The sequence below is a fragment of the Entelurus aequoreus genome, linkage group LG05 (assembly GCF_033978785.1).
Source record: "Entelurus aequoreus isolate RoL-2023_Sb linkage group LG05, RoL_Eaeq_v1.1, whole genome shotgun sequence".
Classification (NCBI taxonomy): Eukaryota; Metazoa; Chordata; class Actinopteri; order Syngnathiformes; family Syngnathidae; genus Entelurus; species Entelurus aequoreus.
The window spans coordinates 71,366,704-71,393,842 of NC_084735.1; the positions used below are offsets into that span (position 1 = coordinate 71,366,704).

The window sequence follows — 27,139 nt, forward strand, 5'->3', positions numbered from 1 at the left end:
TTGATTGATTGATTGAAACTTTTATTAGTAGATTGCACAGTACAGTACATATTTCGTACAATTGACCACTAAATGCTAACACCCAAATAAGTTTTTCAACTTGTTTAAGTCGGGGTCCACGTTAATCAATTCATGGTTAATGATGAAACATTGCCATCTCAAACAAGGCAGAAGCATCTTTGCACATCTATTGAGAAAGAAAGGGACTAAGAGGAGTTGGAAAGATTCCAGATTTAGTGAGAAAGTCGCCAAGTTGACAACACTGCGCTGATGTGTGTGTGTGGAAAATAAAGACATAAAGACCCGCCTTAAATTGCTTCTGAATGGTTTACATTGTGTGGTACTCTCGTATTATGTCATCACAGAAGTCTCGCAAGATTACAGCGGCCATATTTGTTAGGGGTGTGGGGAAAAATCGATTCTAATTCAAATCGCCATTCCACCTTGTGCGATTCAGTATCGATTCTCATTTTTCAAAAATCTATTTTATTTTATTTATTTTTTATTTATTTATTTTTAAAAAAAAAATTTTTTTATTTTTTATTAATCAATCCAAAAAAACAATACACAGCAATACCATAACAATGCAATCAAGTTCCAAAACCAAACCCGACCCAGCAACACTCAGAACTAGGGATGATACTCGAAACCGGTTTTCCCGGTTGTTTGATAAGAAAAGAACAGAGTCCTCGGACTCAAATCCCTTTTTGAGAACCGGTACCCGTTATCGAGACCACTATAGTAAAGGAAGAGAGTTGATTCTTTATTCGAATCCCGTCCCGACCAGAAATGCTCCGTGGGACATCACAATAAATGACGTCAGTAGCTCAGTCATTATGCGCAGATAGCGAAAGCAGGAAAACAATGGACGGGAAAAAGCGCTCCAAGGTGTAATAAAGTTCAAAACAAAAGCTATAATCCATCGAATAACTTTACTGAGAGATTTTAGCAGAGTAAAACACATGACGAACACTTTTACGACCAACCGGAAACATAGCAACCAGGCTAGCAACGCACCTCCTTTACGGCAGCTGTCGCAACGTTCTTAAAACAACCGCAGCATATATATACAACATATCTCCCTTTTTTAACTTTTGGCTTTCTTTCCTTGTAAACAAAACAAAATCACACTGTAGATGTGTTGTCTGTCTAATTATAAATAATGCAGACGAGGCGTGTTGGCTGAGTTCTTGACGTTTACTTTCACAGCGTGGCAACATGCAACACTTTTCGGGGCTACCGCGCATGCTCGTAACTCCCGTTGCATGCTGGGTAGTGTAGTTGTTATATTCTCTAGCTCATAATATTTTTCCCCCATAAAGAAATAATGTTAACTCAATAAAGTGTATTTTTTTTTTAGCTTTAACTTTTCATTTATTAGCATTGTAACCACATTTGCAAATAACTTTTCTCTTCATAGAATGTTCTTTCAATAAAGAAATAAAGTGCAAAAATGTCAAAGCATCATAACAAACAGTTATGTCAAATAGCAGCAGAAGTGCACTTTTTGGAGAGCTGTATTATTTTCAGTTTTGTGCCCAAGGGACTGATTTTATTTAACACTATATTATTATTTATACACCTATAGTGATCACAGAGACAGGATGTTTTTGTGTTACTGTATATATTTGTTTCTCTGAAAAATCCCACTTAATATACTTTGGGTAACAACAGTCAATATTTATTTTATTTTATTTTTTTAGGTGGGTAACAGTCAATATTTATTTATTTATTAGATTTTATTTTTTTCTTATATAATAAAAGTGAGCTTTTGTTAAACCAAATATTGTGTGTTTTTTTCCATATACAACAACCTATCTGGACTCGATAAGAGAATCGATAAGGAATCGGTTCGATAAGAGGATTCGATAATAGGCTCGAACTCGATAATTCCTTATCAAACATCATCCCTACTCAGAACTGCAATAAATAGAGCAATTGAGAGGACACACAAACACGACACAGAACAATCCAAAAGTAGTGAAACAAAAATGAATATTATCAACAACAATATCAATATTAGTAACAATTTCAACATAGCAGTGATTAAAAATCCCTCATTGACATTATCATTAGACATTTATAAAAAAAATGAACAATAGTGTCACAGTGGCTTACACTTGCATCGCATCTCATAAGCTTGACAACACACTGTGTCCAATATTTTCACAAAGATAAAATAAGTCATATTTTTGGTTCATTTAATAGTTAAAACAAATTTACATTATTGCAATTAGTTGATAAAACATTGTCCTTTACAATTATAAAAGCTTTTTACAAAAATCTACTACTCTGCTTGCATGTCAGCAGACTGGGGTAGATCCTGCTGAAATCCTATGTATTGAATGAATAGAGAATTGTTTTGAATCGGAAAAATATCGTTAAAAAAATCGATTTATAATCAAATCGTGACCCCAAGAATTTATATTGAATCGAATCGTGGGACACCCAAAGATTCGCAGCCCTGATATTTGTATCAGACCTACAAACAACCGATTCATGACTTTCCAACCGGACATCGACCGATCCATACTACATATAGATCGAGCCAAAGGCTTGTCAAACGATGTATTCATATCTCTAACGTTAAAAAACAGTTATCGTTTTTTACGGATTCATTTTTAAACTGCTATTAATTACCAGTGATGTGACGAAGGAAGCTAACAAGCAAAATAGTTGATGGTTGACGTCACAACACACGCTCAACCCTGACGAAGAGCTGTAAAAGCAGGGGTGTCCAAAGTGCGGCCTAGGGGGCTTTGTGTGCCTCGCAGCACATATTACAAAATGGTTCCAAAAGTATCAGAACAGAATAATAATCAAATATGTCTGGCAAGTATACCATTTGGAAAGTTGCACATTTCTGTAACACAATCGTAAAAAACTAAATAAAGTATGATACTATACTAATACAATTTGTTAGAAAGTCCATTATTTTGCTTTTCTTTTGCCTCAATAATCATGTTTTTTCTTCAGGGCGTTGTAATTTTGTAGTTTGTGTGGCGAACCCTGCACACACCATGAGTGTGAAAAATGTGTACATATCTTTCTCCGATGCCACCATGGCTAATTGTGTATTTGTCACATTTTTATTGTGCTTCATGCTTGTTGTCTTTTTTCACCATTTGTTTTCAGTACTGCTGGTAGCTTCTTATCATTGAGGCTGCATATGACGCGGTGTGATATTAGATTATAGACGTATTAGAGGGAGACAGGAAGACGGTGCCCTCTCATACCCAACACTTTACACTCACTGCAAACTGCATATCTACAACATGAAGGCCAAAACTGAAAATAATTCAACACTGCTGACATACTAGCCAGCAAGGTTGATGCCTGCGGAGCACATCGCAGTTTGTTAAGTATACCGATATCATTATCAGGAATGTTCAAGTACCTCGGAGTCTTGTTCACGAGTGAGGGAAGAGTGGATCGTGAGATCGACAGGCGGATCGGTGCGGCGTCTTCAGTAATGCGGACGCTGTATCGATCCGTTGTGGTGAAGAAGGAGCTGAGCCGGAAGGCAAAGCTCTCAATTTACCGGTCGATCTACGTTCCCATCCTCACCTATGGTCATGAGCTTTGGGTTATGACCGAAAGGACAAGATCACGGGTACAAGCGGCCGAAATGAGTTTCCTCCGCCGGGTGGCGGGGCTCTCCCTTAGAGATAGGGTGAGAAGCTCTGCCATCCGGGGGGAGCTCAAAGTAAAGCCGCTGCTCCTCCACATCGAGAGGAGCCAGATGAGGTGGTTCGGGCATCTGGTCAGGATGCCACCCGAACGCCTCCCTAGGGAGGTGTTTAGGGCACGTCCGACCGGTAGGAGGCCACGGGGAAGACCCAGGACACGTTGGGAAGACTATGTCTCCCGGCTGGCCTGGGAACGCCTCGGGATCCCCCGGGAGGAGCTGGACGAAGTGGCTGGGGAGAGGGAATTCTGGGCTTCCCTGCTTAAGCTGCTGCCCCCGCGACCCGACCTCGGATAAGCGGAAGAAGATGGATGGATGGATGGATTATCAGGAGTTTGCAGAGAAATAGTGTCACCTAATGAATGGCCTTCTAGTCCATATTGCTCATCCCAGTCCGATATTAGTATTGATCGGATACCCCGCCTTCCGCCCGATTGTAGCTGAGATAGGCTCCAGCGCCCCCCGCGACCCCAAAGGGAATAAGCGGTAGAAAATGGATGGATGGATCCGCAAAAACAAGGCTTATATTGTCCTAACTCCGATACAAGCAGCCCTGCAGCGTGTTTACTCACTTCCAATAAGCATACAAGGTTGGTCTTTTCTTGTATTTTAGTCGAGTCATTTTCAAAAAGTAAACATAAACAGGCTATAGTCTTGTATGAGCTAGCAGCTACACAACAGCTAAGCACACAAGCTGGACATATGTAATAGGTGACCTTAATTAGACAATTTTGCGGTCTGAAACACGACATTTGTCAATATAAGGAAGTATCAAACAATTATAGTTGCATATTAATTACGGTTACAAGGTCTCCAAGGCAGTATCCAGTAACAAAAGTGTCCGCATCATTCAACTTAATAAATAATGGTCGCCACTAGGCGTCATTAAAAAAAATAATTACCACTCCACTTTAACTTAAAGACAGCATAAGTCCATTCCAGACAGTTTTTTTGGGATCATATTTTTTCTGGAACTCCAAATGTTCAAACACTGTAAGGTTTATCGTATTGTTTCGCTCTTTTCCAGGTTCCTCTGCTCCCTTGGTTGCCTCTCTTCAGCGTCTTTGTCAACATCTACCTCATGATGCAGCTTGATCAGGGCACCTGGTGTCGCTTCACCGTCTGGATGGTCATCGGTACGTTACCAACCTTCTTTGTTCTCTTTCACGCTCACCCTTTTTCCCGATCAACCCTTGCTTTCAACAAAACCTCAAACATTTCCACTGTGGGCCTCAAGTCATGAATTTTGAATAGTTTGCATCCACTGCACACTTTTAAGCAGCCTGCATGTGCCCCAAATGCACCTAAAGCACAATATACTGAAGTAAACGTTAACAGCTACGAATAAAAATGTTAACTTATCCTTTGGTAACATAAAACGTCAGCTTCCCAAAAACTGCTGCAACCTATGAAATACTAGCAATTTTAGATTTCCAACCCTTAAAAGCCAGTATGTTTGCTAAACAAATATTTCAGGAGTTTTTGCTTCCAAGTCAATACTAGGCTCTGATGGAATTAATTTCATGAAAAGTAGTGAACACAAAGCATCATGGCCGTTGGCTAAGAAAAATCCACAAATTAGACGCACCATTTTATAAGCCGCAGGGTTCAAAGCGTAGGAAAAAAGTAGCATCTTATAGTCTGGAATTGACAGTATATTTCCTGCAGTGTCAGATTTTTATTTTTTTTTAATAACAAAAAAAAAATCAGCTTCCTAAAAGCGTCTGTGAATATTTTATCCTTTGGTAACATAAAACGTCAGCTTCCCAAAAACTGCTGCAACCTATGAAATTCTAGCAATTTTAGATTTTCAACCCCTAAAAGCCAGTATGTTTGCAAAACAAATATTTCAGGAGTTTTTGCTTCCAAGTCAATACTAGGCTCTGATGGAATTAATTTCATGAAAAGTAGTGAACACAAAGCATCATGGCCGTTGGCTAAGAAAAATCCACAAATTAGACGCACCATTTTATAAGCCGCAGGGTTCAAAGCGTAGGAAAAAAATAGCAGCTTATAGTCCGGAATTGACAGTATATTTCCTGCAGTGTCAGATTTTTTTTTTTTTAAATAACAAAAAAAAATCAGCTTCCTAAAAGCGGCTGTGAATATTTTATTTTCCACCCCAATTTTAAAACTACTTTAGCCCGAACTACAGTAGGAAGAGGATTCATATAGACCAGTAACGTGGTGGGAGTGGAGCTAGACTCTCTGGCGGGGGTGTCAGAGAGGAGAAGTATATCAAAACTCCTAGCCATTATGGACAACACCTCCCACCCACTACACTCGGACCTTGCGGGGAGAATGAGCAAGTTCAGTGGAAGGCTCAGACTCCGAAAATGCAACACGGAACGACACAGGAGGTCCTTCATACCGACAACCATCAGACTGTATAATGCATATGTTCCTTCTTGACTGCACTTAAATGTAGAGTATATGTAGTATATGTAGAATATATTTATATTATTTATATATTACATATTATATTATTTATTATTATTATTGTCTATTGTGAGCGAACTGTGGTGCTGAATTTCCCCCAGGGATCATTAAAGTACATTCTATTCTATTCTATATGGCCCCATTCGTCGCGGTTTACCTGACACATGAAACGTGAGAAATGGGGGCGGGGTTGTCACTACCCACTTGAGCTGCCAGATGGCAGTAGAGTGTTGAATATCTTAAAATGTGTTTTGTAGCAATTTTCTAATTTGACCACAGTGTCAGTTGCTATTTATAGTGGCACTTTTCATCATTTTCAGCAGACTGCATTGCAAAATGATTCCTCTCACAGGAGATCCACCCAGGAATTGGCCCATCAGACTCCCTTCCCTACAGTGTACATATAAAATACTCATTCAGGTGTTTTTTAACCCTTTAAAAGGCCAGTGTGGTTACATTGTGCCACAAAACTCCAATAAAGACACTTTTTATGCACACGCCATCAGCAACACACTTCATCACTTCAGTCTTTGTAGAAATGAATAAAAGCTGCAATTTTGTTGCTGTATGCTTTGAATGGGGAAACGGCACCATTTAGTGGACAAACTAAAAAAATGATCATATGCTTTCAGTGTCTTATTTTTTTTTTAGCGCTCTGTTACGTGGCTTCCTGACTCCTCTCCTCTCGCCGCTCAGGTTTCATCATCTACTTCGCCTACGGCATCAAGAACAGCAGCGCCAACCGGTCGACCCCGCGCAAATACGAGCCGGCCCTGCAGTCCAAGAGCCCCATTTACAAGGGAGCCCCCGACGACAGCGACGCGGAGGGCGGCAGCAGCCCCTGATGGCTACTGACCTGGTCTTGGAGAAGGTGGGGAGCGGGGGAGGGCGGAGCTTGAAAGAAGGGAGGAAGAGGCCACAAATCTTTACCTCTAAACTTGACGATTAAGACACTGTGACGTGTTGCTCTGTAGTTTGTTTGTAGTTAGCAACGTTAGCCCTCGCTCTTAACGCTTTGACTGTGATTGTGAGGATTGCTTTCCTTCCTTGAGGGATGATGGACTTGTATCATTGTCCAGTTGAAGACTTGATTGCACCAGCCTGTTGCTTTGTGTCTGCTGTGCGTGCTTATAAAGAGAGTAGTGCTGAAGCTAACAGGCTACAGTCCATAGTGGACTTAAAGCTGTGAGGTCACTAGCACACCATCCGTGTTGATGTCATCTACACAACTCTAAAGTTTTTAGTATCAGACCCCTTTTTTATTTAAAAAATACATTCATTATTGAGTCTGAGGTCAAACTTGAGGTTCCAACATGAGTTGCTGCACTGTAAATACACCTTTAACTTAACAGGTTGTTACATTGTGCAAATGATTTCAATTGACTTTAAAAAAAAACAATGCTTTTCCACTACACAGTAGCTTAAAACAGAGCAACTGCGAATACCGAGCCTCATTGAACGCATCAGTCACAACAATGGACAGGGAAAAACTAAGGGCTTGTTTACGCATTAGTCGGCACGCTAACAGTAGGCAGAAAATGACTTAATGTTATCCGAGAGGAGACTTAGGGCTTAGTTACGCCTTAGTCAGAAAGCTAACAATACGCAGAAAATTAGTTGAGGTTATCTGAGAGGAGACTAACGCACTAGGTGAGACGCTAGCAACAGTAAGCATAAAAATGATTTAGGTTATCCGAGACTATGGGCCTGGTTACACGTGAGTTGGAATGCTAACAACAAATGACTTAAGGTTATCTGAGAGGAGACTAAGGGCTCTGTCACGCATTAGTCGGAATGCGAACAACAGTTGGCATTAAATGATAAGTTACCCGAGAGGAGACAACAGCGCACTGAGCCGTTTTAACCACGCCAGGCTGGTGCCTAAGTAAGGTACCAAATGCCCAGCGAGTGTTGCGGCAAAGTGGAGATTGCGGAGCATAGAAAGTCACAGCAACTGGAATGTTGAAACAACCAGCAGTCTGCTCAGCTGACCATTAAATAGTACCTCCAATATCCTGTTGGTACTGTGCAGTGGAAAGCGTATTGTTAGACACCAAAACTTTTCATTCAGATTTAGGGAACTTAACGAGTTTGTTATTGATTGATGAATGTGTGGAAGCTGGAGGGTTTTTACAACGAGAATCCGCCTCATGGCTAACATTTTGTCGTTTGTTGTTGAATTTCCTTGTGGGTTTTAGTTTCAACTGAAACTTGGCAGCTTTGTCTGTTAAGTTTGTTTCTTTCCTCAAGTAGAGTTGTCCATATTTGAACGTGCATTATAGAAGTGTGGGGAAAATTCTTGCCATTTATCACAATCAGTTCATATCTATATAGACAGGGATGTTTTTTTTTAAACCGTGGCATGTACATTTTTCAAGTTTGGGCTTCCCCCATAAGTGTAAAAAAAACATGATTTTATTGATCATAACATAATATTGGCTTTTCTATTCCTGTTTGTCGTGATACATTCATGTCTGTATCTTGTCATCATTTTAACGTTTGTACATTTATTGTTTTGGGGGTTTTTTTTTTAGAGGGAAAGTCTGATCTAAGTTATCCTTTTTGACTAAAACAAATGAAATACTTCTGCTTTATGAAGAGTTGGTCTCTAAATTATGTCCCCCTGGGATTTATAATGTATGTGCTTTACTGTATATTGTACAGTATTTGTGTACAATTATTTATATAATGTTGTAAATTTAATGACTGCCCCCTATACCAAAAGCTGTTGAAAAGTTTTGTTTTGTTGATTTTATTCAATAAGCAATGTCTGAAGAATCTTCTATGTGATAGGGAAGCACAAAGGCTGGTTGAGCAGATTTCAAAATGTTAACATGACACAGCTACGCCTCAATTTTGCATCCAGCCCTCGTGCCTTTCTCAACTATCATTACCCTTCTTTTATTTTGCTAATTGAAATTTGTTTTATAAACTGTACATATAGCTGTCATGTAAAAATAAACCATGCTGTACTTTCGAGTATTTTTTTTTTTTTTAAATGTTTTTCTTTGTCCATATGAGCTCTAAACAAATGTTATACTGTCGCCTTGAGGGGTTTTACTATCACCTTAAACACGTTTACATTTTATATTTGGATCCAAGTGACGTAAATGTTTTAAATAAGTCCCCAATGATTCCCGGGCGCGGCCACCACTGCTGCCCACTGCTCCCCTCACCTCCCAGGGGTGATCAAGGGTGATGGGTAGAGAATAATTTTGCCACACCTAGTGTGTGTGTGTGACAATCATTGATACTTTAGCTTAAGTAACATTCTAATGTACCGAGTGCGCCACCTACAGTGGCAACATGAACTGCATAAGGAAGCTGACAAGCCATATTGCGCATGCGTGCACCAGCGACCATCTTTGAAACAAATACGGTTCGCTAGTGATGGGTTGATGAGGCGTCATGAAGCGTTTCGACACATTGCAAAACTATTGATACTGTGTCGATACTGTACCCACATATGCGGTCCTCTCCAAGGTTTCTCATAGTCATTCACATTGACGTCCCACTGGGGTGAGTTTTCCTTGCCCGTATGTGGGCTCTGTACCGAGGATGTCGTTGTGGCTTGTACAGCCCTTTGAGATACTTGTGATTTAGGGCTATATAAATAAACATTGATTGATTGATTGAGTACTATTAGTGGACCAGCAGCACGCACAATCATGTGTGCTTACGGACTGTATCCCTTGCAGACTGTATTGATATATATTGATTTATAATGTAGGAACCAGAATATTAATAACAGAAAGAAACAACCCTTTTGTGCGAATGAGTGTAAATGGGGGAGGGAGGTTTTTTGGGTTGGTGTACTAATTGTAAGTGTATCTTGTTTTTTATGTTGATTTAATTTTAAAAAAACAACAAAAAAAACGATACCGATAAAAAAAAACCCGATACCGATAGTTTCCGATATTACATTTTAAAGCATTTATCGGCCGATATTAGATCTCTTAGATTTCCATGTTATGATTCATAACATGGAAATCTAAGAGAACGTGTTGTGAATGAGGATGCTTGTGGACTGGGTTATTTATTTTTATTTTTTTACACATTTTTATTTAAAAAAAACAGTTTTCCCAACGTATTAAATTTTAGACGATTTCTCTTAGTTATTATTTCTCCGGCTGTAGCAAAGAGCCGCTCACAGGGCACAGAGGAGGCGTCAGTGCGACACAGTTCGCGTATCGGTCACGTGACTTTCTAAAAGCGGTACGCGCACCGACACAGGGTTTTGCTCTATGAGCTCGACGCATGCGCCGATGCATCGGTGTTGCCGGACCCATCACGGACCCATCTACGGTTCGCCTTTCGTGACAAAACACATTACAGCTTTGCGTTTGTCTTTACCCAATAATAGATTGAACGGACTTCTCTAAAAACACTGCATAGTTTTGCCCTTCTAACTACGAGTGGCTAATACTTACCACAAAGGCATTATTGGTAGTTGTTCTCTTCCGGGAAGAGCGCTTCCGGTTTCTGTTAAGCAATTAGCTCCTGGCTAATTGTCTTTATTTGCACAGCAAGCATAAACATGTTAAACATTTTATTTGTATTAGCTCAGATGTGTTTTAAAGACATGTGATCACTATTGCAAGAAGATGAACGAGCACCGGTGTTGTACCGAAATCTGTTACCCATCGGAATTTGTAACTCCAGGGGGCGATGTTCCCATGGCGTTTGTTTATATGGTTAAACGGCAAGCCCAATGAGGAGAAGAAGAACGGAGGAGGAGGAGAAGAACGCTTGCGTAAATGGCGTAAACTATCCTTAATGCTGAAACGTCAGTTGTCAGAATTTCAGCATTAATAAATTACACATATTCTGGAAATCAATGACTTACTTTCATTATAGTATGAGTCCATTGTATCAGCTGTTGATTCTCTCACATACATTTTCCAATATAGATAAGGATAGTTTACGCCATTTACGCAAGCGTTCTTCTTCTCCTCCTCTTTGGGCTTGCCGTTTAACCATCAAACAAACGCCATGGGAACATCGCCCCCTGGAGTTACAAATTCCGATGGGTAACAGATTTCGGTACAACACCGGAACCGCTCAAGTAGACCGAAAGTGTGGTTCGTGTTAGCCAAGAAGCAGCTTTTGCGTGTTATTGCGTAATTTAAATTTGTTTTGTACACAGTTTATTTTCAACATATGAACTTGAATTGCTTGTTTTTGTTTGTGTCTATTAAAACCAACTCATGTTTTAGCTTATAATTCATCAAAACAGAAAGCGGCTCAGTTTACTGCAGTTACTGCTTTTGACCACCAGGTGCCGCCTTCCACCCGTAATGGTTTGGCAAGTAAGAACTTTTAACTTCCACTGTTCCAACGTTTAATTTTCACATAAATATTTATAATTCACTTTTTATATACGCTTCGATACATTTGAATTACAATGAGACTTTTAAAAGTAAATTTTAGAGCTTCCATCCCCGCCACGCTAAAATAATATAAACACAGTTCTGCCTAGCAACGGGGAGTTGACTGTACACAAAAGCTTCTTTTCTCCACAAGGCACTCTTAGAGACTCTTTCACCTTAAATCAAGTGAGCACTATTCAGTCAAAATGAGGCAATATTTCATGTTCATCACAAACAAACTAAGATCCCGTTTTGACTTACATTGACTGTTCAAAATCGTGTTTGTGTGGGTCACACCCAGGAGAAAAATTGGTAAAATATGAAAACTAAAAGTTGTAATAGTACCATGACACAGACCATTTTACGTCATATGACATTTTCACTTGTTACAATTTTGCATTATAACCACTTTTATTTTTGTATGTGTTACTTATCAGTGTGACCTCAATACTCCCTTGTGCAGTTAGTGAAGGTGTTGCCTCATCCTGACTACATAGTTGTTATGTTTGAAGTGGCTCTCCGATGTTTATTAGTTGTAAAGACGTGAAGAAAAACCCCCAAAAAGCAGTAAAGCGAACGTGAAGCTGAAGGCTTCTTGTGCTTAGAATAGTAGTATGACCAAGCAGCACATGAGAAGTAAAGCATATTACTTTCAAGATGGACATATTTGTAGAAATGGGAGGGTCATACGACTACTTTCGGCTCTCCCAAAGATGGAGTCCAAAGAAATGACGTACAGTTCAGCAGAGGCATTGCCGTCCGCTCTTGGTCACCTCCTCCGACGAATGGACGATGTTGGGGACGAATCCGCTCTTGACGCCCTCCCAGCCGTCCTGGATCTTGATGTCGCCGCTCCGCACCAGCTCAAAGATCTCCCTGGTCAGATCCATGAACGCCTTCAGACAATCATAAAGTCAACCAATTGAAGGCGAATTTGAACGTGTCCGACGAACCTTCTCTACGTTGATGGCGTCTCGGGCCGACGTCTCCACGTAGTGCATGCCGTAGGCCCCCGCCAGCTTTTCGGCCTCCTGCCGGCTCACCTGGCGCTGAGCCTCCAGGTCACACTTGTGGCCCACCAGCAGGAAAACGATGCCGTGCGGCTGGACGTGACTTTGCGCCTCCTCCAGCCAGTTGTGCACGTTCTGGAAGGAGCGGCGGTTGGTGATGTCGAAGAGCAAGAGACCCCCCACCGAGTTGCGGTAGTATGCCCTGGTGATGGACCTGCAGGAGGCAAAAGGGGCTTGGAATTATCAATCAATCAATCAATCAATTATATTTTATATAGCACTTTTCTCTAGTGACTCAAAGTGCTTTACATAGTGAAACCCAATATCTAAGTTACATTTAAACCAGTGTGAGTGGCACTGAGAGCAGGTGGGTAAAGTGTCTTGCCCAAGGACACAACGGCAGTGACTAGGATGGCGGAAGCGGGGATCGAACCTGCAACCCTCAAGTTGCTGGCACGGCCGCTCTACCAATCGAGCTATACCGCCTTTATTAAACCTTGTGGGACTCCCATTTGCAGCAACATGTCAAAATCTAACGTTAGGAGGACATTTTTCAGCTGAAAATGTGCCTCAAAAGTCAGAATGTTTTGCGTTCAACTTTGGAGTTATACTCGCCTGAACCGCTCTTGCCCCGCAGTGTCCCAGATCTGGAGTTTGATCCTTTTGCCCGGCTCGATCTCCAGCAGGCGGGAGAAGAAGTCCACCCCCACAGTGGGGTCCGACACGTGGGCGAAGTGGCCCTCGGTGAACCTGCGGATCAAACACGACTTGCCCACCGTGGAGTCTCCGATGACGATGAGACGAAACTGATAAAGCCATATTGTGTCCATGTCAGATCTGTCAGGGCGAAAGGGCATAAAACATGTCAGCTGAGTTTTTTTGCGACATTTTAGGAACACCCATCAATGCTCTAATTATAGCCTAACCCAAAACTGCAAACTCATACTTCTGAAACAAAATACATACACACATATACGTACACTTACATACTGTATGTATATATATATATATATATATATATATATATATATATATATATATATATATATATATATATATATATATATATATATATATATATATATATATATATATATATATATGCATGTGTATATATATATATATATATATATATATATATATATGTATATATATATATATATATATATACACATGCATATATATATATATATATATATATACATATGTATATATATATATATATATATATATATATATATATATGTATATATATATATATATATATATACACATGCATATATATATATATATATATATATATATATACTGTATATATATACACACATATATATATTCACACATACATATATGCATACACATGTATATATATATACACACGCATATATATATATATATATATATATATATATATATATATATATATATATATATATATATATATATATATATATATATATATATATATATACTCACACATACATATATGCATACACATGTATATATATATACACACGCACATATATATATACATATATATATATATACCTATATACACATAAATACACATGCACATATGCATATATACATATATATATAAAATGTGCATATATGTATTATATATACATATATATATGTATATATACATTTGTGTGTATATATATATATATACACACACACACACATATATATACACACGTGTATATATATATATACATATATACACACACACATATATATACACACACACACATATATATATATATATATAGTATATACACACACATATATATATACAATACGTATATACACACACACATGTGTATATATATGTATATATATATATATATTTATACACACATTATACACATAATGAAATACAAATACATTCTCTAGCTTTAATAATAATTTGGAGTGCATGAGAAAATTGATAGGGAAACAACACTCTGTAGTCACACGTTCATTTTTTAATAATGATATTGCACAACACAGTGGCAAAAGAACCAATCTTGTAATAGCGATAAGGAGGTAAATAAAGCTGCTGGATGCTGACCGTTGAAGATACTTATAATAATAATAATAATAATAATAATAATAATAGTAATAATAATAATGGAGCTACTGCCATCTTGTAAAGTGAATTTAAAAAATGAATCAGGTGGTTACCTGCAGCCACAACTGGGAATGCCAATGTTTTTTGACCGGCGCTCATAGTTTTTTTTTTTTTTTTTATCAGATTATATTTGATAGTAATACATTGAAAAATATTTTTTGATGCAAAATATTATGAATACATTTTATTTGAATATGTTTTACATGTGTTTGCCATGTGGACTTTATTATTTAATCTACAAATAGTCTTGTTCAAAAAGAATAATTGAAGGGAAGATAAATCTTTGCTAACATCAAACATGGAGGCCTTCATCATATTATCTAAAAAGCTCCTTGGAAATATAGCATGAATACAATCATTCGGCTCAGAAAGCCATACAAATATTAACAGGAATCATTAAGACAATACAAATAGATGATGGGGACTTACCTTTTAAATTTATGGCTCAATATGTGTCAAAAGCCAGCTCCATGTCGACGATGATGCCTTCAAAAACGACAAGGGAAAAAATGTTCACCAGTCGTGCATCGTAAAAACCCGATCTCTGACGTCATTAAAAACCCTCACGAACCTCAGTGGTTATTCAATGAGATGCCGCGGTGCTTATTTTTGTTGTTATTTGCGACGAAATGGCAGCAGAACAACAACGGCATCACACAACAGCCCTCCTCCTTGCCCTCATCAGCACCATTTTACCGTAATGTACACACGAGAGACGCAGGGGCAAAAAAAACAAAAAAAACAGCACCGCGGCGCCTTCAAGGTCATCCGAGATTTTACGTTTCTTTACACAAAGCTCCACAAAAGTTTCAATCAAAAACAAAATAATAATATCAAATACAATTTACCCTTAAAATGTACTCACCAGACGGAGGAATAACATTCGCTTTGCGTTTTTTCCCCTGTTTCAGCAAGCCATCTCCGGGGAATCCCACGCTTTCAGCTGAACACCTGAACGCACCGGCAGCTCCCAGAAGAGTCGAGTGGGAGTGAGACTGTGGGAGTTCCTCAGAGAGGTCACTTTTTCACCAACAAATAACTTTTAAATGTCTCCGCCGCTGAAAATGTTGTGACTTGTAAGCTATACAACCTGTCCTCCATACCTTCTTGTTGGAGCCATGCAGCGGGAGCTCCTGTTCAAAGTGTTGGTCATCGGCGACTTGGGGGTGGGCAAGACGTCCATCATTAAGCGGTACGTCCACCACATCTTTTCGCAGCATTACCGAGCCACCATCGGGGTGGACTTCGCCCTTAAGGTGCTTCAGTGGGGCCACAACATCGTCATCCGTCTTCAGCTGTGGGACATAGCAGGTGAGTGAGTGGGTGTGTGGAAACTTGCTAAATAACTTTGTATTGTGTTGGGTTGCTGTATCCTGGGGAAAAAAGCAACACAATATCTATGGATAAGTTAAATTGACCTATTTTTGTGATGTGTTGCGTGATATTGTGTGAGCTGCGTGGTCCCTCCCAGTCATTTTGTTGCCTGGTTGTGGAATGTCGACGCTGCCAGCGAATCACATGCGGATAACGTGGGTCACATGCTGGCCACCATGGAATCAAAACATACAAAATAACAGGGAAGCCTTTCCAAGTTGCCCCCACTAGCATGAATGGAAAAGTGAATCAAAAGTGTCACCGCCATAGAGCATTTTCAATGCTTTATCGTGCAAACTTGCCCTATAGATCAGTGCTTCTCAGTTATTTTTTAGTCATACATCAGAATCAGAATACCTTTATTGTCATTGTATGGAAACAACGAAATTGGACAGCAATCCAGCTCAGTGCTTTTAAAACAAACCTACATGAAATAGTGTTAAGACAACAACAATAATAAAACAATTTAAAATTTAAAAACATAATGTTAAAAAAACATATTGCACAGCAGATCTTTATCAGAGGTAAGCAAGTAATAAAGTGGTGAGTGTTCAGGTAAGTGCAGAGTTTAGGGCAATAACAGCTCTAGGATAGAAACTGTTTTTCAGTCTATTTGTCCTTGCTTTGATGGTCTTATAACGCCTCCCTGAGGGCAAGAGTTCAAGCCAGTGGTGACCTGGGTGGGATGAGTCCTTGAGGATGCTCTCCTGTTGCAGTGTCTCTTATGCAGGTCCTCTAGAGATGTAAGAGGACATCTTCTGGGCCGCGTTTATGACCCCCTGTAATCTCTTTCTCTCTGCCACCGTGCAGCTAGAAAACCACACGGAGATGCCGCAGGTCAGTATTGACTCAACGGAGCAGCGATAGAAGGACAGGAGCAGGTTATCATTTTGTTATTTGAGAAGCAAAGCCCTAGCTCGGGGGTCAGCAACCCGCCGCTCTTTAGCACCGCCCTAGTGGCTCCCTGGAGCTTTTTCAAAAATGGAAAAAAGATGGGGGGAAATATATATTTGTTGTTTTAATATTGTTTCTCTAAGAGGACAAACATAACACAAACCTTCCTAATTGTTAGAAAACCCACTGTTTAATAGGTTTTGTGTTTATGCTTCACTGATGACAGTATTTGGCCAGCGCCGTTTTGTCCTACTAATTTTGGCGGTCCTTGAACTCACCGTAGTTGGTTTAGGTGTATAACTTTCTCCTATGCTGCCACAGGAAGACGTGTTTTATGAAGTGAAGTGAATTATATTTATATAGCGCTTTTCTCTAGTGACTCAAAGCGCTTTTACATAGTGACACCCAATATCTAAGTTACATTTAAACCAGTGTGGGTGGCACTGGGAGCAGGTGGGTAAAGTGTCTTGCCCAAGGACACAACAGCAGTGACTATAGGATGGCGGAAGCGGGGATCGAACCTGGAACCCTCAAGTTGCTGGCACGGCCACTCTACCAACCGAGCTATACCGCCCCCCATATATGCCACTCCTTTGTCTCATTTTGTCCACCAAACTTTTTATGCTGTGCGTGAATGCACTAAGGTGAGCTTTGTTGATGTAATTGACTTGCGTGGAGTGCTAATAATCCATGCTAACATGCTATTTAGGCTAGCTGTGTGTACATATTGCATCATTATGCCTCGTTTGTGGGTTGAGCTCATTTAATTTCCTTTACTTATCTCCTCTGTGTATTTAATTTATATTTGCATGTCTAATGACATATCTGTATGTAATATTGGCTGCATTTCTGATTGTGTGTCATGTTGTTCCAGACCACAGCAAATGTTACCCAGTTTGCAAAGATTGTAATAAATCTATTAGAAGAAGACAGCCTGTCCTTTCCTTTAACTTGGACCCACAAATCTATACCTTTGGCAGTTTTAAGCCAGTAATTTCCAGGAGTTATCTCACCCTCTGAGACACTTACTTTTAATGTGTTGCCTTCATTATAACACTTTGTTATAAGGCTTTTAACTTTTTGCGGCTCCAGACAGATTAGGTTTTTGTATTTTTGGTCCAATATGGCTCTTTCTACATGTTGGGTTGCCGACCCTTGCCCTAGCTAGATGGGCTAAACTAACACAGGTGTCAAACTCAAGGCCCGCCACATTATTTTACTTGGCCCGTAAAAAGCCTGGAATTCATTTGCGTTTTTTTCTTACTAAATGGATTCAACTTTCCATTTTGACAGAAAAAAATACATGTACTGCAAGCAAATTCATATCTTTTAAACTTGATCTAGTATTACATTGCAGACATTTTTTTGTGTGTTAAATTAAAAACTTAAATATCGGCTTGACTCATGATTTTAAAGCAGGGATGTCAAACATGCTGAGCTGAGTTTGCTGAGTGTAAAATTGAGCTGCATTTTTAAAATGAAAGAAACTGCTGTTTTAAATGTGTCCACTGGATGTCGCAATAGCAATTTTGTTAGGCAAGCAAATAGTTTATATCAGGGCAAGCAAGTATACCATGCAAGAAGTACACGGTATAGTGGGGCTGCAACTGCACAGTCTAAGTTCATTGTGTTCTTCCTGGTGTTTTTGAAACTGCACCAATTTTTTCCTCAGAATTTTCAACTAACTTAAAGTGTTTTGTCAAGAGGATTATTTGTGATGTGTAAATTTTCAGAATGTACTTGTTCTAATTTAGGCCGAGGTAAAACAAAGACAACAATCTGAAGTTGTCATAGTTGTATTTTTAAGTTATTATGCAGTGATTTTACCCGTCCGGCCCACGTGGGAATAGATTTTCTCCAAGCGGCCCCTGAGCTAAAATGACTTTGACACCCCTGTTTTAAAGCAAGTTTTCCAGCAAATTGTGTACTGTCAAAATTATTTTTACGGTGGAAAACTGTTAATTTAGTCACCAAAATTGTACCAAAATGAAAACACAATTGCATTACACACTAAAAACTGTGGTTTTCTTTTTTCAATTACAAGCTGTAAAAAACATTGTACATTTTACAGTAAAATTTGGACAACAGAGCTGAAGTTTTTTTTTTTTTTTACTGTAAAATCTACAGATTTTTTTTACAGTGTACATAAAATATATATACAGTGAGGTCCACAAGTATTTGCACACCCTGCAATTTTGCAAGTTCTCCCACTTAGAAATTAGGGAAAGGTCTGAAATGTTCATCATAGATGTATTTCCACTGTTAGAGACATAATCTAAAAAGAAAAATCCGGAAATCACATTGCATGTTTTTTTAATGATTTATTTGTATGTTACTGGGGTTCATAAGTATTTGCACACCTGAGAACATCAGTGTTAATATTTAGTGCAGAATGCAATTACAGAGGTCAAATGTTTCCTATAGTTCTTCACCAGGTTTGCACACACGGCAACAGGGATTTTGGCCCACTCCTCCACACAAATCTTCTCTAGATCAGTCAGGTTTCGGGGCTGTCGCCAAAAAACACGAAGTTTCAGCTCCCTCCAAAGATTTTCTATTGGATTTAGATCTGGAGACTGGCTAGGCCACTCCAGAACCTTGATATGCTTGGTATGGACCCACTCCTTGGTTATCCTGGCTGTGTGCTTCATGTTGGAAGACCCAGCCACGACCCATCTTCAATGCTCTGACTGAGGGAAGGAGGTTTTTGGCCAAAACCTCTCAATATATGAGAGATTTTCTTCCTCTCCTTAATAGAGTGCAGTTTTCCTTTCCCCTTTGCTGAAGCGCACCCTCAAAGCATGATGTTTCCACCTCCATGCTTCACTGTAGGGATGGTGTTCTTGGGATGATACTCATCCTTCTTTTTCCTCCAAACCCGACGAGTGGAGTTTATACCAAAAAGTTATATTTTGGTCTCATCTGACCAAATGACTTTCTCCCATGGATCATCCAGATGGCCATTGGCAAACTTCAGACGGGCCTAGACATGGGCTGACTTAAGCAGGGGAACCTTCTGTGCGATGCATGATTTTAAACCACTACGCCGTAGTGTTCTACTGATAGTAGCCTTGAAAACAGTGGTCCCAGCTCTCTTCAGGTCCTTCACCAGCTCCTGCCGTGTAGTCCTGGGCTGATTCCTCACTTTTCTTATCATGAGTGATGCCTCACGAGGAGAGATCTTACATGGAGCCCCAGTCCGAGATAGATTAGTAGTCATGTTTAGCCTCTTCCATGTTCTAACAATTGCTGCAACAGCTGATCTATTATCACCAAGCTGCTTCCCAACTGTCCCATAGCCTTTTCCAGCTTTGTGGAGCTCTACAATTTTGTCTCTGGCCTCTTTTGACAGCTCTTTAGTCTTGCCCACGGTAGCAGTTGGACCTTGACTGACTGTGGGCTGCACAGGTGACTTTAATGAGCTCAAAGGGGTGGTGGGTGGGTGATTAGTTGTGGGGTAAAGGTGGACTTTTTTTTAAAGTAGACTGAAAGCTCTTTGAGAGTCATAATTCTTGCTGATTCTCATGTGTGCAAATACTTATGAGCCCCAGTAACATACAAATAAATCATTAAAAAAATCATACGATGTGATTTCCGGATTTTTCCTTTTAGATTATGTCTCTAATAGTGGAAATACATCTATGACGAACATTTCAGACCTCGCCCTAATTTATAAGTGGGAGAACTTGCAAAATTGCAGGGTGTGCAAATACTTGTGGACCTCACTGTATATGTATTTAATAAGTAATTGTGTAATAATATCACTTAGACTTAGACTAACTTTAATGATCCACAAGGGAAATTGTTCAACACAGTAGGTCAGTTACAATGATGGAAAGTGTAAGGATGGAAAGGACAATGCAGGTATAAATAGACTAAATATAGCGATATAAAATATAACATATATATGTAATATTTACATAATATATGTACAGTATATTATACATGCTGATGTATTATATTATGTCTATATCATATATACAATATATAACAATTACCATGTACAATATTACAGTATATGTGACAGCTGCAGCATAAAATATAGAGTAAATCCAGCGGAAAATAGAAAATAGACATTAAAAACAAAGAGAAGTAGCTAACATGTCAGGTGTCAGGTAATAGACAGATATCATCTATTGCTGTATGGCGAGTGATTATACAGCTGAATGGAGTGCGGAATGAAGGAGTTCTTGAATCGAACACTGTGGGAACGAAGCTGAAGGAGCCTGTTGGAGTATGAACTCCGCTGTCCCTCAATTGTCTGGTGGAGTGGGTGGGCAGGATTGTCCATTATGGACAGCAATTTGTCCAGTGTCCTCCTATCCCTCACTGACACAAACGGCTCCAACTCCTTGCCAATAGTTTGGCCGGCTTTCCGGATCAGTTTGTCAATCCGGTGTGAGTCCCTTTTGCTGGTGCTGCTGCCCCAACAAACCACTGCAAAGTACAGGGCACTGGCCACAACAGACTGATAAAATATCTCCAACAGCTTGCTGCACACATTAAAGGACCTAAGCTTCCTCAGGAAAAAGAGTCTGCTCATGCCCTTCTTATAAACAGCTTTGCAGTTGTCCTTCCAGTCCAGTCTGCTGTTCAAGTGGACTCCCAGGTACTTGCACTGCCCCACTACTGCCACCTCCCGGCCCTGGATCTTGATGGGCTCCACCGGGGTCACTCTCTTCTTGAAGTCGATGACCAGCTCCTTGGTCTTGTCCACATTAAGGACCAGATGGTTTGCCTGAGACCACTCCACAAAGACAGTGATCAGTGTCCTGTACTCCAATTCCTGTCCCTCTCTGATACACCCAACCACAGCAGAGTCGTCAGAGTATTTCTGGAGGTGGCAGGACCTGGAACTATACTGGAAGTCTGAGGTGTACAGGGTGAACAGGAAAGGAGACAGGACGGCCTCCTGTGGAGCACCTACACCAATGACCACAGTATCTGACAGGGAGCTCCCCAGTCGCACAGACTGGTCAGACTAGTAATCAGTGATCTAGGAGACACTAGATGAACTGACACCCATCCTGAGCAACTTGTCACTCATCAGAATTGGCTGAATGGTGTTAAAGGCACTGGAGAAATCAAAGAACATGATCCTCACAGTGCCCTTCCCACCATCCAGGTGAGAGTGAGCATGATGCAGCAGGTAGATAACAGCATCATCCACTCCTACATGGGGCTGATATGCAAACTGTAGAGGATCCAGGGAAGGAGCCACCAGGGGTCTCTGCTGATCCAGCACAAGTCTCTCGAGGACCTTCATGAAATGGGACGTCAGGGCAACTGGTCTGAAGTCATTCAAGCCCGATGGGATGGGCTTCTTGGGCACCGGCACTATGCAGGATGTTTTCCATAGCGCTGGTATCCGTTCTGACTTCAGACTCAGGTTGAAGATGAAGTGCACGATCTCAGTTAGCGGAGCAGCACAAGTCTTCAGGACCCAGGGGTTGACTCGGTCAGGGCTTGCTGACTTGGCTGGGTTGACTCTTCAGCTGTCGTCTCACACGTCCAGGTGTCAGACACACCGGGCTGGCTTTCTCAGTGGGGGTAAGTGGGGGGGGATAAGAAACAGCGGTGGCAGGTAACAGAGAAGGAGTTTGTGTATTGATGTCCAGGGGAGGTGTGAGGACAGGAGTAGTGGGGGGAGATCCAGTAAGGGGTGCATTGCTAAATCTATTGAAAAACAAATTCAGCTCATTGGCTCTATCCACATCCCCATCCAGCAGTTTGGCTTTGTTGTTGAAGCCTGTGATGGTTTTCATGCCCTTCCACACATCACGAGTGTTGTTCTGTTGGAGTTTAGCCTGGAGCTTCCTTCTGTAGGCATCTTTTCCTTCTTGCAGCTGAACTTTAAGCTGCCACTGTATCCTCCTCAACTCGTCCCGATCACCAGATCTGAAGGCTAGCTTCTTTTTATTCAGCAGCACCTTTAGGTGGCTGGTGATCCAGGGCTTGTCACGAGGCAATTTAAATGTATATGTTATTCACTGTTACAAGCAGCTCTCTGAGAGCTGCCATAACTACTATGTGGCCCTCAATGAAAATACGTTTCACACCCCTAAACTAGAGGGTGAAAATCAGGCATTTTAGGCTGCATCAATCACAAAAAAGCACACAAAACTCTGGAGGGACTGCTTAATAATGACACAATTGCACCTTCATTTGATTATTATCATATTTTACCAACCAACTGATGGGAAAACTTGCTTTGGATTTAGAAGTCAAAGTGACAAGCAGCTATTTTAGTTTGGTGAGTAGAGAATCAAAATTTAAAAAGTTTCGATGGCGAAAAAAGCTTGGAACAGCTTGTTGTATCAAATAATATCAAGTTAATTTTTCTTTCAAAATTGCAATTTATTAATCAGGGAAGATGAAATTCCTTATTGACACAAATTATTTCCACATAAAAAGATGTGGCTCCCGGCCTTGAGTTTGACACCTGTCAGATGTATACGCCCACCTGCTAAAAAATAAATACAGTACATAACAGGCTTTGCTACACATTTGAATATAAAAATCTGATGACTAACTGAGTTAGTCAGCCATGGATGTGGGTTTTTCTTTAGCAAATATGGTAAGCTAGCATGATGATACTGTTAAAATGCGAGTGTTCTGTTACCATTTTAGCTCACATATCTATACTAGCATCCTACTCTTTAATATTACATCATTTTATATTATACATGGCATCTATTAGTGGAGCTACACGCTCAAACAGAGACAGGTGTGGACAAACACAGCTCATTGGAATTAAAGCTACAAACGCAAACAAAAACATTTGTTTCTTGCTTTCCTAGGACAGGAGCGCTACGGCAACATGACGCGTGTCTACTACCGCGAGGCCGTGGGCGCGCTGGTGGTCTTTGACATCACACGAGCGTCCACCTTCGACGCTGTGCTCAAGTGGAAGGACGACCTGGACTCCAAGGTTGGAAGTCCGCCTATACTTGCAGCGCGTATACCGTAATTTCCGGACTATAAGCCGCTACTTTTTCCCCTCGTTCTGGTCCCTGCGGCTTATACAAGGGTGCGGCTTATATACGGCCTGTTCTTCTCCGACACCGACGAAGAGGATTTCGGTGGTTTTAGTACACAGGAGGAAGACGATGACACAATGATTAAAGACTGACTTTTCATATACCGGTAGGCTGGTTATTTTGATAACGTACAGGCGAGCACTTTGTATTACTTTGCACCGTTGTATTATTTGTACTCTGCATGAATGCTGTTCGCCATGTCAAAGATGTGAAAGTTTGATTGAATGATTGAAAGATTTATTGTTAATAAATGGGCTCTTTGCGTTCCCAAACAGTCATCTCTGTCCCGACAATCCCCTCCGTGGTAGCAGGAACCCCTATATACTACGCTAATTACACATCAAAACCCTGCGGCTTATAGTCGGGTGCGGCTTATATATGGAGCAATCTGTATTTTCCCCTAAATTTAGCTGGTGCGGCTTATAGTCAGGTGCGGCTTATAGTCCGGAAATTACGGTACTTTATATCGCTAATTAAAGTTAATACAATAAAGTCATTTCAGTGAGCTACTGGACAACATGATTTATTGTATCAACTCTTGTTTAAACTCTATTATGATGCATACAGTATGAGGAAAATACTTGCACCAGTAATGTTTTCCAAGATCCTGTTTATGACCACCAAACTTGAACAAAACAGGCTTCGCTACATATCCTAAAATAAATCTTGCGGCTTTTTAGCAGGAAACCTCGTCTGTCACCGACTCAGTACACCAACAGAGTAGAAGGTTACAAACTTACTGTTATATATCGTTGCCTTGTGTTTGTGCGAAGGTGACGCTGAACCACGGCAGGCCCATTCCGGCCGTCCTCTTAGCCAACAAGGCAGACCAGGCGACGTGCCAGCAACCCAAACTGGACGCCTTCTGCCGCGAGAACGGCTTCATCGGCTGGTTCGGGACTTCGGCCAAGGTAAAATGTGTGAATCCTCTTCCTGCGAGCAAACACATTGGAATTAATTGGCAAATGCTTTGACAAAAATACAAAAGGTAATTGAAAACTAGTGATTTTTTTTTTGTACTTAAATAATTTGGAGTGCATGAGAAAGTTGAAAGGAAAACATAGCTCTCTTTGAACACGTGGTCATTTATTAACAAGAATATTCAGTTCCTCCGGGACTGTGTCAGGTTTTTTTGTGATGGTTGCAGCCTAAAATGTCTGAATTCACGGCGGCTTTTTCAGGAAGTTGCAATGTTTTGAGGTTGTTTTTTTCTCAACAACTTTGAAACAACTTGTGATTTTAAGAATTTGTTGCCAATGTTTTAAGTTTCTTGTAAACTTAGCCTAAAAAAACACATGATTTCAACCAAAAAAATGCTGTATTGATGTTTTACTTGTTTTATACCGCATATATTTAAATGTAGACACTAGATAGCAGTAAAATCAGATAGTCCCAGCTCATTGCCAAATGATGATACTGTTTTAATTTACTACAACTAGTAATAGTAATAATCCATTATAGTTATGATTTTTAAACTTTTTCTTATTGTTTGTTGTCTGCTCTGTCGTCCACAAATTGCAGACAATGTTCGCGTTTCCCACCTGAAGTGTTTGTCCATTTTAAACATTAATTTATGTTCCGACTCGGGTTGTCTTGATACCAATATTTTGGTACCGGTACCAAAATGTATTTAGATACTTTTCGATACTTTTCTAAATAAAGGGGACTACAAAAAAGGCATTATTGGCTTTATTTTAACAAAAATCTTACGGTATATTAAGCATATGTTACTTATTGCAATCGAAAAACAATTTTGTCCTTAAATAAAATAGTGAACATACTAGACAACTTGTCTTTTAGTAGTAAGTAAGCAAACAAAGGCTCCTAATATGTCTGCTGACATATGTAGTAACATATTGTATCATTTCTCATTCTATTATTTTGTCAAAATTATAAAGGACAAGCTGTAAAAACGGATTATTAATCTACTTGTTCATTTACTGTTTCTATCTGCTTATTTTCCGTTTCAACGTGTTCTATCTACACTTCTGTTAAAATGCAATAATCACTTATTCTTCTGTTGTTTGGATACTTTATATTAGTTTTGGATGATACCACAAATTTCTGTATCAATCCGATACCAAGTAGTTACAGGATCATGCATTGGTCATAATTTAAGTCCTTATGTGTCCAAGGACGTAATTCCTGAGTTTATAAACATAATATGATTTTTTTTAAAGAAAAAAGATTTTGTGACGATAAAAAATATGGATTTAATCATAGTAGTATCGACAAGATATGCTCTAGTACTTGGTATCATTACAGTGGATGTTAGGTGTAGATCCACCCATGGCGTTTGTTTACATTGTGATGCCGGTGAGCTACGGTGTGTAGTGAAACATGTTTAGCTATTTCTCGTCCTGCAGGGATGATACTTGTAAAAAACTTACTTTATTTGTCGCCACGGAGGCGAGGATTAGTGATTTAGAAGTAGCTAAAACACTGCCGATTGCGGATGGACGTTAGCCTCTTGCTGAGCGGCGTTTCAGTGTTATAGCTCCACCTTTATCATTAGTTTTTAAGCCAAAATGCGTCTGTTCTCCCTTTTCTGTCTACACACTGTGTCTGCTCGAAGAACTTTGTGATTGTGCGCTGCCGAACATGCTCCTCTGCTCGTAAAACCAGCAATGTCACGACGTGACGACAAAGCGGCGTCATGCCTGTAAAAAAACAGAATATATTACCGTTTTTCATTCAGTAGTACTGGGATACTATACTAGTACCGGTATACCGTACAACTCTAGTTCCGACACATTTGTGAACTGTTGAGAGCGATCTATAGTGGTAATTACTTTTGGTAAATGAGAGACGATGAAATACCATCATCGCGCTTCAACATCTCTAATATGTAAATGCTGCCTCTTTGCTAGCTAAGCATTGCAAATGAGAACCTGTTCTTAATTGCCTTACGCTGGATAAATAAAGGCTGAATAAATATATAAATACATGTAAACTAGGACGTGTTGCTAAATGTTGATATAGTACATTACCCAGAAGGCGTAGTGAGGTAGACAGGGACCGGATGTAGGTCTGGGCTGAGCAATGAATACATAGTGTCACGTTTTTGTTCCTGCTTTGTCTACACAAGAAACAAACCGATTAGACAGGTGACGTGCGTGTTTGTGCGCCGTTCAGAGACACTTTTGAAAACAACACAAAGCTCAAGGCCCCGTATAATTTGCGGGTATTGGTTGAATATGCGTGAACTGGCG

General features: G+C 40.0%; 3 protein-coding genes across 6 annotated transcripts in view; 2 read left to right on the forward strand and 1 right to left on the reverse strand.

The window, feature by feature from the left end:
• slc7a3a (solute carrier family 7 member 3a) overlaps positions 1 to 9,126 on the forward strand; it is a 45,513-nt gene extending 36,387 nt beyond the window's left edge. For both annotated transcript variants that reach the window (XM_062048800.1, XM_062048801.1), the window contains exons 11-12: positions 4,716 to 4,824; positions 6,824 to 9,126. In XM_062048800.1, the coding sequence (XP_061904784.1) occupies positions 4,716 to 4,824; positions 6,824 to 6,972 (258 nt within the window). In that variant the 3' untranslated portion in view covers positions 6,973 to 9,126. The remainder of the gene's footprint in view (positions 1 to 4,715; positions 4,825 to 6,823) is intronic.
• Positions 9,127 to 11,172: 2,046 nt separating this feature from the next.
• LOC133650980 (ras-related protein Rab-39B-like) overlaps positions 11,173 to 27,139 on the reverse strand; it is a 33,955-nt gene continuing 17,988 nt past the window's right edge. Inside the window, exons 4-10 of the mRNA XM_062048808.1 lie at positions 24,668 to 24,860; positions 15,723 to 15,914; positions 15,485 to 15,614; positions 15,049 to 15,105; positions 13,122 to 13,343; positions 12,450 to 12,720; positions 11,173 to 12,392 (exon numbers count right to left, since the gene is read on the reverse strand). Coding sequence (XP_061904792.1) covers positions 12,237 to 12,392; positions 12,450 to 12,720; positions 13,122 to 13,336 — 642 coding nt within the window. The 5' untranslated portion in view covers positions 13,337 to 13,343; positions 15,049 to 15,105; positions 15,485 to 15,614; positions 15,723 to 15,914; positions 24,668 to 24,860 and the 3' untranslated portion in view covers positions 11,173 to 12,236. The remainder of the gene's footprint in view (positions 12,393 to 12,449; positions 12,721 to 13,121; positions 13,344 to 15,048; positions 15,106 to 15,484; positions 15,615 to 15,722; positions 15,915 to 24,667; positions 24,861 to 27,139) is intronic.
• Positions 11,326 to 27,139, forward strand: part of rab38c (RAB38c, member of RAS oncogene family) — a 36,203-nt gene continuing 20,389 nt past the window's right edge. For 2 of the 3 annotated variants that reach the window (XR_009826347.1, XM_062048805.1), the window contains exons 1-3: positions 15,589 to 15,930; positions 23,688 to 23,818; positions 24,701 to 24,838. Coding sequence is in view for 2 of the 3 variants with exons in the window: in XM_062048805.1 (XP_061904789.1) it covers positions 15,738 to 15,930; positions 23,688 to 23,818; positions 24,701 to 24,838 (462 nt within the window). In the remaining variant the exon portion in view is untranslated. Of the gene's footprint in view, positions 11,437 to 15,530; positions 15,931 to 23,687; positions 23,819 to 24,700; positions 24,839 to 27,139 lie in introns of those variants that run through there. The other variant, XM_062048806.1, reaches the window with a different exon arrangement.